Source organism: Pteropus medius, unplaced genomic scaffold (assembly GCF_902729225.1).
Source record: "Pteropus medius unplaced genomic scaffold, Ma_sr-lr_union100, whole genome shotgun sequence".
NCBI lineage: Eukaryota > Metazoa > Chordata > Mammalia > Chiroptera > Pteropodidae > Pteropus > Pteropus medius.
Window position 1 is genome coordinate 7,566,439 of NW_024344253.1, and position 15,607 is coordinate 7,582,045.

Genomic DNA, 15,607 nt, shown 5'->3' on the forward strand with positions numbered 1-15,607 from the left:
GAGAAAAGTGAGTAGACATGAAACACATTTTGGAAGAAAAACAGACAGGACATGCTCATGGATCGGCGTGGAGGGGTCAGGGAAGACTCAAGGATGACTCCAGGATTTCTGGCTAGAATGAGTGGGTGATTAGAGATATCATTTGGTATAGGAAGTCAAGTGAAGCATCATTATGGAAGGTAAAATCAAGTCTTCTGTTCAGACCTTAACCTGTGAGCTGCCCATTAAAGAAAGATTCAAGCAGACTTGCCAAAGAGGCAGTTTGAACCTGGATAGTAAGATGGCAGAATTGCAGATACAAATTTGGGCATTACCCTTCTCCCGTTTCTCTAGCTATCGCCCCAGTAAGGCATTCATTTCACCTTGTTGAACTGTTGCTGCCTACCTTTTGGTCCTGCCTTCAGCCTTCCCTACAAAATCAGTACTGCACACAGCAGGCAGATTCACCCCCTTGAAACAAAGCTCTAATTATTTCTCTCATTTGATAAAAAAAAAAAAAAAAACAGTGGTTCCTACTGCCTGTGACTTACAATCTTGCCTTCCACCCTTTCCCACCTTAGAGCCTGAATTCTTGCACCCCTTTGATACTTTCCAGCTTCCCTGATTTGTCCCCACAGCTCTTTAGGGCTTCCTTCCCTTCCGCCCTTACTTCTGCACATCTCCACTTAGTGCCTTGTAGACTCAGTCCCCTGTGGGTCTTTGACTCTTCCGCCATGGCCTGGCACCTCATACACGATTATTTTCATTTAGGAACTGATTGTTGGATGAAGGCACCACTCTTTCTCCTTCTTAATATCACCTCACGAAATGAGCAGATTTCAGGGATATATCTGCCAAGCACATGCCAGCACAGTTTTCCAGAATATTCTTAAACAAAATATCACTTCAGTCCTTCGTCAGCCAAAATTTCCTTAGTGTCGAGGGTTGGAATGTTATGCTTGCCAGAAGGTTTATATGAATAAAACCATCTAGCTTCTTGAAATGAAAATAAATGGTGGAGTAGTTTATAAGCATAAATGACGATGGTTAGACCAAATTTTTAAAAGTAATGTTATTTTTCCATGCCCTTCTCAGGAACAAAACCCATTGTTTCGTTTTTCGTTCAAGCAGGGGCTGGGGGAATGAGACCGAGAAACGTTTATTTTCTGAAGACTGCTTCCACCTCAATATCACTTTCACGTAAGTTGAGTCCTCACTAAACCAGAATCTTTACTCCTAAGAATAGACTCACAGTCAGCCTGTTACACTAAAGCCCCTCAAGAAAAGAAAACATGTTGGAACCTTTCCTCTATTCAAATTAAAGAGGCTTAATTAGAGGATCAAAAATCCGGGGTTCTTATCTCCTTCCCCACTGCGCTAAGTAGGCAAAAGGTGAAGTCTGACTTGCCCCTTGGTTGTTATCCTGTCAGACTGCTGAAGATAAAATAAATTTAAGCTAAAACTATGTGGACTATTACTCATTAACAGACCTAATGAGCTATGGACCGAAGAGAATTAACTGAAGTTCACATTTTTGCTCATTTTCTTTCTCTCCAAGTGAGTGACATTTGCACTATGATCAAACAGACTAAGAGGAAAATTAAAACTAAAAAGATGGCTCTATTTGAACCTGTATTTTTGTTTTTATTATTAAATCCACAAGAAAAATAAATAAAACTGACGTTTTCCATCAGTTTTTCCGTTGAATTGAAAACCGAGTCTGATTCCATGAGAGCTAGAGAAAAGCTCATATAGTTGTATAGTTGCAGGTTAGCCCATGGCTTCGATTCCAGTGGCGGTCCAGGTGGACGCTGGCTATGGAAGCTCTGGCTTTGACCATGTCCAAAGCGGAGGAAAGCCGTGACTGCCACACTACCGCCACATAAATGAATTTCCCCTCTCCCTTCCTTCTCCTCCCCCACCTTGCTCTCTCTTCTTTATTCATATTTTAAAAATAGAATATTGCTTTAAACCTCTTATTTCACATTTTGTATTATTTATTGTGAAAATCACTTTTCAAAAAATTTTTACATCCTTTTTAAATGGGTTATACTATTACATGCTGTTTGACTATTAGTTATTTCCAATTTTTGCTTTTCATAAACATTGTTCCAGTAAGTGATTATTTCCATCACAATATGCTTCTAGAAATGGAACTGCTGGGTCTAAGTGTATGCATATTTTAAGATTTTTAATATATATTATCAAGCTGTTCTCCTGATAGGCTGTACCAATTTAAACTACTGAAAAAACAACTATCTCCTGGCGATCATTCCTTTTAATCTTTGCTAAATCCACAGGTGATCAATGGCATGATTTTTTTTTTCCACTTAATTTATTCAATGTGCCAATTGGTCACTTATGTTCCTTCTTTGGTTAAGTAATATGGGCAAGTTACTTACCTCTTGCGCTTCAGTTTTCCCTGTCTGTAAATGGGCATGTTAATAGTTACCCTATATGGATGTTGTGGTTAAAAAGTTAATTTGAGCAAGTAAACACTTAGAATAGTTCCTGATCCATAATGAGATCACAATAACAGCCATTAGATATTTTGAAAAATGCCTGTTTATGTTATTCACTTTTTTCCATGAGTTTTTACCTTTTTCTTACTGATTTTAAAGAGGTCTTACTACTTTAAGATATTAATCATTGCTTTCCTTATACAATGCAAATAATTTTATGAACTTTATAATACTCTTTGTCAATTTGCCGATGGTGTTTTCTGCCATGCAGAAGTTTAAATTTTTAATATTATTAAATCTTTTACTTTAAATTAGAATAAATTAGCAGAGATCAAATATTCAAATATAAGAAAAACAGCAAAGGAAAGCATGTTTCTTAATTACTAGTTTGTAAGAAAAAGAACGGATAGATTTGACTTCATAAAAATTTAACATTTTTAATGTAAAAAACAAATGTAAGAGATAAGATAAAGAAGAACATTTACAATATATGATAAACATAAAGCTAATCTCCTTAATATACAGATCTATAAAGAAAGAAAACATAAAATAAGGAAAGGCTATAATAGGTAATTCAGAGAAAAAGAAATACAAATGCCCACCTTCGCTCATAATCAAATGCCCGCCTCATTATGGATCAGGAACTATTCTAAGATATCATTCTTTTATAAATAGATTAACAAAGATTTTTAAACGTTAATTATGCATAACACTGTGGTCATGTACAGTTGCACAGAGCGTTTACTGCACAAGGACATCTAGGCAAGGGAGAGTTGGGACTGAATCTGCTAATGTTCCATTCGTTAAGCCTGAAAACTGCTTCACCAGGAGGCGTGACTTCTATTTCTCACAAAGTATCACATGGTCCTAATGAGCAGCACTGCGAGAGAGTGCAGAAAAAGGAATTCTCATATAGTGGATACAGACATTGATCCAGCCTCTCTGAGAGGAATTCAGGTCTATCAAAATAAAATACGCAAACGTTCTGACCCAGCAATTCCACTTCTAGGATTTTACTGGAACGTTTAGTTCAAGATGTTTAGATAAGGATGTTCATTTCAGCATTGTTTATGTAGTACACACACACAAAAGAACCCAGAAACAATATAAAAATGCAAACGTAAAATACAAAAACATACTGGAGTTATTTTAAAGAAATTATGATATATCAATTTATAATATTGTTTGTTTATGGGATCAAATATATAAATATGGAAATATTTTCAAGTTATATTACATGAAAGAAATCAAAGCCTAGAGCAGAAGTATAATATGTCTTGCTTGTGTTTTGATAAAGATAGATGCATGAATGAAAACTACCTGGAATGCAAAAAAAGTTGTTGAATTATAATTGGGAAGAGAATGAGGGTCCAAAAGGGAACAAATTCATTTTTACCCTGAACCTTCTTGTAAAGTTTGACTTTTGACCATGTGCATGTTATTTTCATTAAGGAAAACACATCCTCTCCATTTTTGCCTTTATAATTTCTTTTTATACAGGGTTTACAAGGAAATGGGTAAATATCCCAGGAAAGACAAATGTAAGGCCCCAACCAAAATATGGAAACCCAGAAACACAGATAGACACAGGTTCTATCATGGCCTATGTGTGATCCTGAATATTTATTTATCCACTTGTATTCTCTTGTCTCCTAAAAATGAGAAGAGTGGCTTTGTCTGTACCTTCAACTCACGTGCTGAGGACAGGCAGCCAAGAGTTGGTCTGTGGCACAGGGGGGTGGGGTGGGGCCGAAGAAGACCTGAAGACAGAGTTACTAGATTCAGACACCACCCTTCAGAAAACAGAACCAGAGTAACATGCAATGCTTGAAGTAAAAAAGAATAAAAATAATATATAGCTCTCATTCACATAATCAGTAATTGGCTTAAAGTAGTCAGGCTGTTCATTGAGAAAATGTGTTGAGTCATTCGTATACTCAACCAACATTTATTATGTCCAATGTGCTATGCCCTGTACTTGGCAATGAGAATACTGGAAATCTTAGCAAAACCACCATATTTGAGAGCATACCTATTTAGCTTGTACTTTGAAATAATGGATTCAATACTCAATACAATACCAGCAAACCAATCCAGCAAAATATAAAAAGTATTATATACCATACCCAAGTAGGTTTTATTCCAAGAATGCAAAGTTAGTTTAACATCCAAAAATCAATTAATGTAATACACTATATTAATATAATAATAAAAACCATTTAATCATATTAATAAAATCAAAAAAGCCTTTGACAAAATCCAGCACTCTTTCATAATGAAGACTTTGCACAAACTAGGAATAGAAGGGAACTTTATCCCTAGGATAAAGGGCATCCATGAAAAACAGCCAGTAAGACATTTAATGGTGAAAGACTGACTGCTTTTCCACTTAAATCAGGAACAAGACAAGATTGTTCACTCTTGCCACATGTATTTAACTTTATACTAAATAATGAGTGAGAATAATTAGACAAGGAAAAGAAATAAAAGGTATTCACATTGGAAAGGAAAAATAACACTATCTGTACTTGCACACAACCTTGTGTATAGATCTTGTATATAGTATGATCTTATACATAGGAATCTCCTAAAAAAAAAAACTATTAGGGCAAAAATGAGTTCAGCAAGGTTGCAAGGTATAGTTTTTATGTATCTATACACTAGCAAAGGACATTCTGAAAATGAAATAAGAATACAATTTTATTTACAATATTATCAAAACAATAAAGTACTTAGGGATAAATTTAACAAAGAAAAAGCAAGACTTATACACTGAAAATTACATTGTAGAAAGAAATCAATCATCTAAATAAATGGGAAGTGGGAAGACATCCATATTTATGGGTTGAAAGACTTCATATTGTTAAAATAGCAACATTATTCAAATAGAGCTACTAGTTCAACACAATCCCTATCAAAGTCCCAAGCTTCCTTTTTTTGCAGAAGTTGATAAGCTAATTGTAAAATTCATATAGAAATGCAAGGAGACCAGAATAGCTGAAAGAATCTTGGAAAGACTAAGACTTATACTTTTTTTGTTTCAAAACTCACTATAAAGCTACACAGTAAGTTAGACAGTGTGGCATATTAACAGACGCACAGGTCAGTGGGAAAGAATTGAGAGTTCAGAAATAAACGCTTATATATATGATAAATTGATATTTGACAAAGGTGCCAACACAATTCAATGAAGAAAGAACTGTCCATTCTGCAAATGGTGCTGGACAACTGAATATCCACATGCAAAAGGATGAAACTGGAACCCTACATCACACCATACATAAAAATTAACTTAAAATGTATCACAGACCTACACGTAAGAGCTAAAACTATAAAAAACTCTTTAAGAGAAAATGCAACTGTAATTATTGACTGTTGGTTGGGCAATGGTGTTTCTTAGATATGATACCAAAAATACAAACAAGAAGAAAAAATAGATAAATTAGACACAATCAAAACATTAAAATTTTGAGCTGCAAACTATAGTATCAATAAAGTGAAAACACAACCCACAGAATGGGAGTATATATTTGCAAATCATATCTGATAAGGGACTTGTATCCAATATATAAAAAACTCTTATAACTCATGATAGCAAGGTAGATTACCCAATCAATACTGAGCAAAAGACATGAATAGATAGTTCTCCAAAAAAATATATAAATGGCTAATAAGTATATGAAAGTATGCTTAATGTCATTACTAATTAGAGAAACGCAAATCAAAACCACAATGAGATTCAACTTCACACTTGCTAGGAAGGCTATAATCAAAAAGATAATAACAAGTGTTGGCAAAGATGTGGAGAAATTGAAACCTTCATATACTGCTGGAAGGAATGTAAAATAGGACAGCTGCTTTGGAAAACTGTTTGGCAGTTCCTTAAAACATCACATAGAGTTACTACAGGACCCAGCAACTGCACTCCTAGAGATATATATCCAAGACAAATGAAAACATATGTTCACCAACAACTTGTACATGTTCATAGCAGCATTATTCACAAATGTGGAAATAACCCAAATGTCCCAAAAGTGGAAATAACCCAAATGTCCATCAAACTGAATCGATAAATAAAATATAGTATATACATACAATAAAATATTATTTGGCAATAAAAAGAAATGAAATACTGACACATGCGACAACATGGATGACCCTTGAAAACATCATGCTAAGTGAAAGAAGCCAGACACAAAAGGCCACATGTTGTTATCTTCCATTTATAGGAAATGTTCAGAAGAAGCAAATTCACAGAGACAGAAAGTAGATTAGTGGTTAATTAGGGGGTGGGGTTGAGAAGAATGGGAAGAGGGATTGATAGTTGCACAATAATGTGAATATACTAAAAAACTGCATTTTACACTTTTGATAGGTGAATTTTATGGTATGTTAATTTTATGTCAATAACGCTATTTTTAAAACTAGAAATAATGGGTCTAACCATGTTTTCAGAAATAATCATTAATGGTCTTTCTAGATCCCAGAGAAAATAGATGTAGCCTTAAGCAGAAAGGTTCAAAATAGCCTGAAATCAAGAGTGAAAAGCAAGCTAACTTGTAGCCTATAATGATGATTCTTACAAAAGCCCAAATGGAGTAATAAGTATCAACGATTGCAGTCGGTGTTACTGATTCCTTAGACTCAAACAGATTTTCCTCCACTATTTAAGATGAGAATCATCTTCATTGTAATCCCTAGCAGCTAGCTACTCTAGGCTTAAACAACTAGTAGATTACTGAAATCAAACAGAACAAGTATCTTCACAGACCATTTGTAAAGCCATAGTTAGACAGCTAACAAGGAGTGAACAAAATTCTTGGAAGAATAGAGGGTTTGACATCTGCAGACTCAACACCAACATGGATATAAAGCCTAAATATGACAACCAAATGTTCTTTTTTTGTTGGTTTTCATTTTTATTTAGAATCTGATGGCAAAACTTCAGGGAAATGGAGTAATAGTAATAGATTTATTAGAGAACCTAAGTGGATATCATGAAGAAATTACTCCACCTTTACAATACCAAAACTTGAATCATAACCACTATCATCTGTTTCCTGAAAAAAAAACAAAATAGAAAAACCCTCTACTCACAATGTCTGGATTGACCACTCCAATATATACAATGTAATTACAATACCATTCCATGAGATATTTCTTTGAAATATCTTTTATGGTCAAGCATAATTCTTTGTCTAAATGACTTTTTGTATAAATAAACTGTTTGATCTCTTGACACGATTAATCATTGTATTAGAAATTATAGCTGTCTGTGTATTTTTTGCTGTACTGGGTTAGAGCTAGGACAATCACATCTCAGCATTCTACTCTGCTTCTTAGTCATCACTTGTGGGATATTTCTTAATTTTTGTAAAGGCAAAATTCACTCTTCTAATAATAAACCCCCAACAATATTTTGTGGTAAAAGAACGAAATTCGAGTTAGCACTTTATCCCTGATATACTGGAGTACTGATTTAATTCTCTGCTTCGCCAGTGCAGAAATTTAAAAATACAACTCTTCCTTAAAATGAAAGAAGTCTCACTGCTTTAAAGTAATACAAAGAAAACTAAGCCTTTTTTTTTGCACAAAACAGTTTTCTAAAATTAAGATCCAAATCAACCCCTCTTCCAAAAATCCCCCAAAAGCCATTAATGTGAAGTCTATAATGTTATGGAGCACTGTTACAACCTTGTTCCTAACAGTAAGGAAAGGTGTGATCTGTTTTGGATTCTGACTTCTCTCCTTTGCAGAGGGGTCCTTCTCTTGGGGCATTAAGGTAAGCCCCAGCAAAGCTTATGGTATTTCAGGGAGTGAGGCTCTGCAGTATAAACAAACCCATGTGGGGAGATAGAACTCTATCTAGTTAAAGACATCCTGGAGCTGATTAAAAATACCTTCATCTGTGCCTTGTCATTTCCTTTCAGCAAGATCCTGTTGATGTTGACAAGATTTTAAAAGTGTATCATATATCTCAAGAATAACAAAAATGGCCCCTTTAAGATTTTCTTTTAATTGTTGACTGAAAAATATCAAAATAGTACCTTACGAATGTATTGCATTTTCCAATCACAAGTAACGCCACCAAAAAGTTGTTTATCTCACACTGGTGGAGAAATGCTAGACGTACCTTCCTTCCCTTTATTTTTTGTTTGTTTAAGAAAATGGAAAAAAAAAACTTAAAACAGGACATTAGAACTCAGAAACGTTATACATATTTCCATAAAACGAACTTTAGCCCTCAATAACTGAGTTCTTGAGATTCGCTTCCCCAAATTTACAGCTTAAATGACTAACATCAACAAAACAAGTTATCATTGGAAACGAGTCTTTTCCCCTTTTTTTAGTAGTTACTAAGTATTCAGCGTTCTGCCAGGATAAGAGAAAGAAGGCAATCAGCACTTCTCCGAAAAACGAACTATAAATCACTTGAAAACCTTGAAAGAATTCAGTTCTGGTCTGTTCAGGAGCCAAGCATAAATATAGAAAAAACCTGTTGGCACGTTTATCTTACGCTCCAAGTTTCGCGTTTTAAAATCACAGTAACACGCAAATGGCGTTTCTGGTAAATTTCAGGCTCAGAAGTAATTCAGATAAAGACCAAAGAAAGGCATCCCCTACAGAAAATGGAGCCTGTGCCTTTAAGGTAAAATCGGCTGGATCCCAAAAGGCATTCCACTTTTCCACGACAAAGAGTTTGGGGGAGCGCTCCCTCTCGGGTTTCTCGGAGGGACTTGGCGGGTTCGGGCAGAGCCAGACGAGTCGAGGAGTCCTCGACCGCCCCAGCTGCCCCGAGCAAGCCCGGGGCCGGCCCGCGCCGCGGGAGCGCATCGCGTGCACCCGGGACTCACCGCTGCTGGGCTGCGGGGACAGCGTAGAGACCGAGGTCTGGCCCATGTCTAGGGTCGCAGGGCCAGGTCCGGCGATCACGCGGCTCTTTTGGTCCTTCGCTCATGGGTCCGCTCGCAGACAGATTTCCAAGCGTTCATTTCCCGGTCTGTGCGGAGCTGCCCGCCGGGTACCCCCTCACCTTCTCCCCCGCGCGGGTCTCCCAGCCCGGCCGGCCGCAGCCGGCGCGGCGGATCCTGCCCAGCGGATGCCTGTCATTCCTCTATGCAGATTAGCTGGGGTCAGGGGTCACGGAGGAGGAGTGAGGGGGAGAGGGCGAGAGGAAGAGGAGGAGGGGGAAGTAGGGGGCGAAGAAGTGGGGGAGGGAGAGTCCTGGACGGGGGGCAGAGACCGGCATATCCTCCCTTACCCCCCCAACCCCCCACCCCATGATACTAGAGAGTTCAGGAGACTCCCTTTTAACTTAAAAGGTTCAATGTCAAATGATCCTTTAGGGCTGGAAGAAAAGGAATTAAAGTATTTAGTCATGGTACTTAATTAAAGAAAATTCGTTTCTTCAGAGGTTCCTTCCTCACATTCTGCTTGGAGCACTGCATCTCTATTAGATGTCTCTTATGTGTGCATTTTTTGTTTTAAAAATTATCTTCCCTTTAACGAATAAAATTTACAAAAACAACGTAGGTTGGACAATAAATCTGAATGATGGGTCTGTGTGTGACATCAATAAAGTATATACACTTTGCTCTCTACCACCAAAAAACTCTAGGATGCTCATCTCTCCTGTATAATAAAAGAATCACTGTGAGAACTATGAGACCGTGTGGTAAAGTATTTAAAATATACAAAAGGGGAAAACAACTAAAACAACAGTAATTCATTTTAGAAGTGAACATTCCCTAAAAGTTGAATTCAATTCTAGTATAATATCCTGTTAAATCTCAGTCTTCTTAAAAATATGAACAAATATAAATACTCTTGGTATTTACAATCATTGATGAGTAATCTAGACCATATATATGTATATGTATGTATATGGCATTAGACTGGATGGTGGTTTCATAAATGTATTCACTTCATGAAAATTCATTGAGCTGTATACTATGATTTGTATACTTTTCTGAATCTATTTCATTAAACAGTAAAAAAAAGTGCAATATATTTAGGTTACTTGCTACAGCTTTCACTTTGTAGGTTTTCCTAAATATTCAACTCAAAACTATAAAAAGCTATATAGTATATTTATTCGATAAAATAATCTAGGATATTTAATACTTTAAACATGAAAATCATTGTTTTCCTAATGTTTGTGTTATTTGCTTTATTATTTGAAAGACATCTGCTTGCCTTTTTCATCATAGTTAATTGACTTGCCCTATTAACACCCAAACAGTCCACCCTCTATTGTGGGAAAGATTTTTTTCCTCTAGAATAATGTGGTCAATTATCTACTTCCCTTTGCCTAATTCACTCCTAAGAAACCCTGCTTTTTTTTTTTTGTAACGAAATATAGTATTAACCAAGATGTGAGTTCTAATTAGGACATTGAAATTAATCCTAATTAAATTTTCTTAAAAATGCAAAAATGTTGTGTTTTGGGAACACATCCCAGCTGGAGGGTTCAGCAGTGACAGTAAACAATTATAATGGTTTTTCCATTTCTTTGCTTTAGGTTGCCTTAAACAACAAGCCCAGGTTAAGTGTTCTCTCAATCTAAATTGAGGTTAGGGAGCTTCTCACTCTTCCATTGATAGAGCTTAATTAATAACAGAGATCATTGATGAGGGAATACATATTAAATTTTGCACATTAAAATACATAAATGTAATGATATTTAAAAATTGACAAAAGTTAAACTTTGAGGAACAATATTTTTGCTATTGTTACTTCTTTTCCTTGAGTCTCTATTTATTCCACAAATTCTTATTTCAAACATCAAAGAGGTACTCTATAATTCTAGTCTTTCAAGATTAGCTAAATCCATTTTTATTTACCTTTTTCAAAACCTTTCATGATTTGCTAGTTAATATAACCTTAGCCTCATCTGGGATTCTCATAATCCCCCTATCAAGTTACATACTTTTCTCTGAAACTTTCCTAGTTCCATTACATGATCTGTGAAGCATGTCAACCAAAACTGCAGTAAGTGTGCGCTAACGTTTCTTCATAAGGGTGGGACAGGTATTCTATTTGATTTCTAGAGCCTCAGATGGGGCTTGGCATTGAAGCAGCCTTTTATCACAGCTAACAAATTATACTAATCAGCATAGAAGAAGTCTACAGAAATCCCCAAATTTCATTTCTAGGTCCTAACATTAAGGTTAGCATTTATCATTTAGCAACGGTATTTTAAGATAATTTTCCCCCAAATTGCCTTACTCTTGCATATTAAGAGCGCATCTGCTATTATTCGGCCAAGTCACAGTTTTCTAAGAGTTCTGTGTGTTAATCCTGTGAGTCTACAGTTTACACTGTGGGAATGTTTAATGTCATCTGAAAAATATGGATATTTCTCTATTATGTCTTTCCAGGGAATTTATAAAAATACTAACCAAGATTAGTGCCAACATCTAACGCTGAGGAAGCTATATATAATTCTTCAGCATTTATCTCATTAGTCTTGCTCTTTGGTCTATATTTCTGAATCAATCTCTTATCCAGTGATATCCTAGTAAATGTTTCAACAGTTTTGTCTCAGGGTAGGGGACAAGACTGATTTGTGATTTGTAGTGTTTGCTGGTTTCCATGACGTGAATACGCCTATAATGGTCAATTCAGCAAGCAGTCAACCAGCTTGCAAAATTTATGTCAATTGGTTCGCAAAATTCCTGGACATTTAACAACTGGCCTGTATGAATTGGCTTCAGCATACCACAAACTTTCATCTCTTATAATATGCTGTCACTAAATCATACCATGACTGAATTTGAGGAATCATTATGTTAAACCTTCCTAAAAATACAGAATGATGGCATCTACTGATTTTTCCACTAGACAGTCTAAATAGTTTTCAATTCCTAAAAGTACCTCGGTGATTTATTCATTTAATTCTGGAAAGAAATTAAATTGAGTAGATTAAATAGACTTTCCCCTTCCTGAAACTGGTTTGCCTTTTGACAAAGAGGTTGACCTTAACTGAGATTTTAAAGCATTCTACCCTATAATACAGATTTTACTTTGTCTAGTATGAGGTAGGAGTTATTAAGCTCACCCATCTGGGGTACTCAGTTACACTTGTATTCCTAATGAATGGAAATCACTATAGCTATTAGATAAAAGTAAAAAGCAGACATAAACCCTAATTTTGGCATCTATTTGTGGAAAACTTTCCTACTAGGTCAAAGTCCAAATTGCAGACATGTAATTTGGTGGCTAGAGAAGCCGGTTTACAATGACTACAGTCACCACTACTAAATCCTGTAACTTAGTTCAGTGCCAGCCTTCTCTAGGTGGCCAAATTTAAGCGTGGACTGGGAGAAAGAATGAGATCTTCTTCCCTGAGGGCACAGATGACAGGAAAACACACTTTGGTGTTGGCTTTGCCCAGATGGTAGATCACAGCAGTGGTGGCCCAGGAAGCAACGGTAGCTGATGGTGGTCATGTACCAACAGATGAAGATTCTCTTACTTGGCACCCTTATTCCTGAACTTAGTCATGAACATCTAGCGAATTACTGACATTTCCCCTGAGTAAAGGGAATTGTAGTCACAGAAAAATCTTTCCTAGTGAAAAGGAAATGAAACTTAGTAATTAAAACTTAGTAATCTTCCAAATAGAATTTTTAAAAGTATATGTTTCTTTTCCAGATATGATGGTCTGAAGAAACAATGGAAATATGCAGATTATCTAAAGCTTCACTTTAGCCAATTATTTTCTTTCTACCTACCATTATCAGATTTATTAAAAAGCAGAGAATTGTCTTTTCTCCCTTCCTCTGTTGGAGGTGCTAGAGGGCAAATTTTGAACTTAGAAGGCTGTTTTAACATAAGAGGTTCTAATAATCAAGTAAAAAAACATATAATACAAAAACTAAAAATTGATGTGCAAAACTTTTTAAGTGTTAAGGTCCTTTTTTTACTAGAACACCTGGTTTTTAAAAACTTTGTATTACCCACAAACTTGGCTACATTTTGTGAGTCAGTTTACTTAGAAAAACATAACTACTAAAAAGCAAATAGAAGTTTTACTATATCTTATATTTTCAGTTAAAATTCTGTATATGTAAATAGTGTTTACTTTGAAAAATATTACTCTACAGCAACTGAAACCAAATATTTCCTATGCCTTTTATTTTGACCATTCTGAGAGATTTTAGTTTTAACATGAAAATATAAACAGACAAAGAAGAATTTTGGTTAAGAAAAAAATTACAACTTTGGACATTCCAGTTATATGAAGCATCAGTAGGAGAGAAAACCACATTCCACAAGGATTAGACTGAATGGGAAACAAACCTGTAAGACAGGCTTTCCTTTCCTATTGTTCTCATATTTTTGTATGATTTATTTCTCGAGTTTTCCTTTTATTGCTTGTTAAAGCTAAAAGGATTAACAAAATACCTTGCCCCAGCCTTTGTGCAGAGGGTGTGGTGTGTCTCACGTGCGCTTACTTAGTGATTGAGCTGGATAGTTGGAAGATTTACTCTGGAAAATAAAGACCTTGAAGGGGTGTGCTGGATTTCCTTTTCTAAAACTTTCCCCTACCCCAGGAGAAAAAGTGTGCAATTTGCTGCACTTCATTTCACGAGAAAAGCAAATTACTAATCTACTGTATACAAAGCTCTAACTTTTATAAAATTAATAATCTTTAATTGACTGATCAAAAATCTATAGGGAACAGTCCTCAAAGACATATTTAATAATTACTGCCCAATTTACAGAATATAATTGCTTAGAGTAAAGTCCAAATCGCTGTTTTATTAACCATCACATCCATCCTTAGAATATAACAAAATGTCAGGCACATAGGGGGCACTTAATACATATGAGGTAAATAAAAGAGTAAGCATTTATGTTACCTCCTTAATTATAGCAACTTGAAGTATGGATGGAAAAAAGAGTCCTTCTAGGAATATGTGTATGATTTTGGTAATATTATGTGAGCTCCACAGCAAGACGATATTAAGCCTGGCAATGACTCTAAATTTCCTTTTATAGGCAAATCATCTAGCCATTCAACCAGAATTCACAGAAGACCTCCCATCAGCCCAGCTCCTCTAATACATGGGCATGAGGATAAGTAAGGTACAGATCCTACCCAAGTGGGGTTCAGTGTATATACAGTAGTCCTGCCTCATCCGCAGGGAATATGTTCCAAGACTCCCAGTGGATGCCTGAAGCTGCAGATAGTATAGAACTCTATATATACTGTTTTTCACACACACACACACACACCCTTATGATAAATTTAATTTAGAAATTAGGCATAGTAAGAGATTACAATAACTAATAATAAAATAGAATAATGATAACAATACACTGTAATAAAAGTTATGTGAATGGCTTTGGGACCATTATTAAGTAAAATAAGAGTTACTTGAATTCAAGCACTGAGATTCTGCCAGTCAATCTGATAACCAAGACAGCTACTAAGTGATTAACAGGCAGGGCATACATACAAACTGGATACACTGGACAAAGGGATGATTTGTGTCCTGGGCAAGACAGAGTGGGACAACTCGAGATTTCATCATGCTACTCAGAATGGCAGCAACGTGAGTCATTAATGTTTATTTCTAGAATTTTTCCGTTTAATATTTTCAGATCATAGTTGACTGTGGTAACTAAAACTGTGGAAAGAGAAATCATGCACAAGTTGGGGACTACTGTACACGGTAGAGCACAGGTGTCGTGGCTTGCAGGTAAATGATTACAGCAATGATAGAGGTCTGTTCTACCAAGAGTTAAGAATGAACAGTGGGCTGTAGAAGAAAGGCTCTGAACTTTATTAATTGCTAAATTCAGTCTTTCCAACACAGAGTCAGCAATTCTTTCTGAAGATGCCTCAAGATCATGAAGTTCTTCCAAAATCGAAGAAAGATTAAATTCTGATCATATGCCATTAGTATTAACTGTATTTGTTTATTTATTGATTAGAGCTTTTTGAGGAATAATTTTAAAACCCTAGAATCTACCCATTTTAAGTAAACGGTTCAATAAATTTTGGTAAATATGTTGCATAACCACCACCACAATTGAGTTTTAGAAAACTTTGAGAACCTGAAAGAGCTCCATCATGTCCTTCTGTGGTTAATCCCCATCCCACCTGCTAGCATCAGGCAACTACTGACCTGCTTTTCATGCTTATAGTTTGACTT

At 35.8% G+C, this 15,607-nt stretch overlaps 1 protein-coding gene across 4 annotated transcripts in view; it reads right to left on the bottom strand.

The window, feature by feature from the left end:
• PHACTR2 (phosphatase and actin regulator 2) overlaps positions 1-15,607 on the bottom strand; it is a 195,487-nt gene that overhangs the window by 78,162 nt on the left and 101,718 nt on the right. Inside the window, exon 1 of one of the 4 annotated variants that reach the window (XM_039869729.1) lies at positions 9,296-9,568. The exons of the other annotated variants lie outside the window; for them this stretch is intronic. Coding sequence (XP_039725663.1) covers positions 9,296-9,341 — 46 coding nt within the window. The 5' untranslated portion in view covers positions 9,342-9,568. Of the gene's footprint in view, positions 1-9,295; positions 9,569-15,607 lie in introns of those variants that run through there. 4 annotated transcript variants of the gene reach the window in all.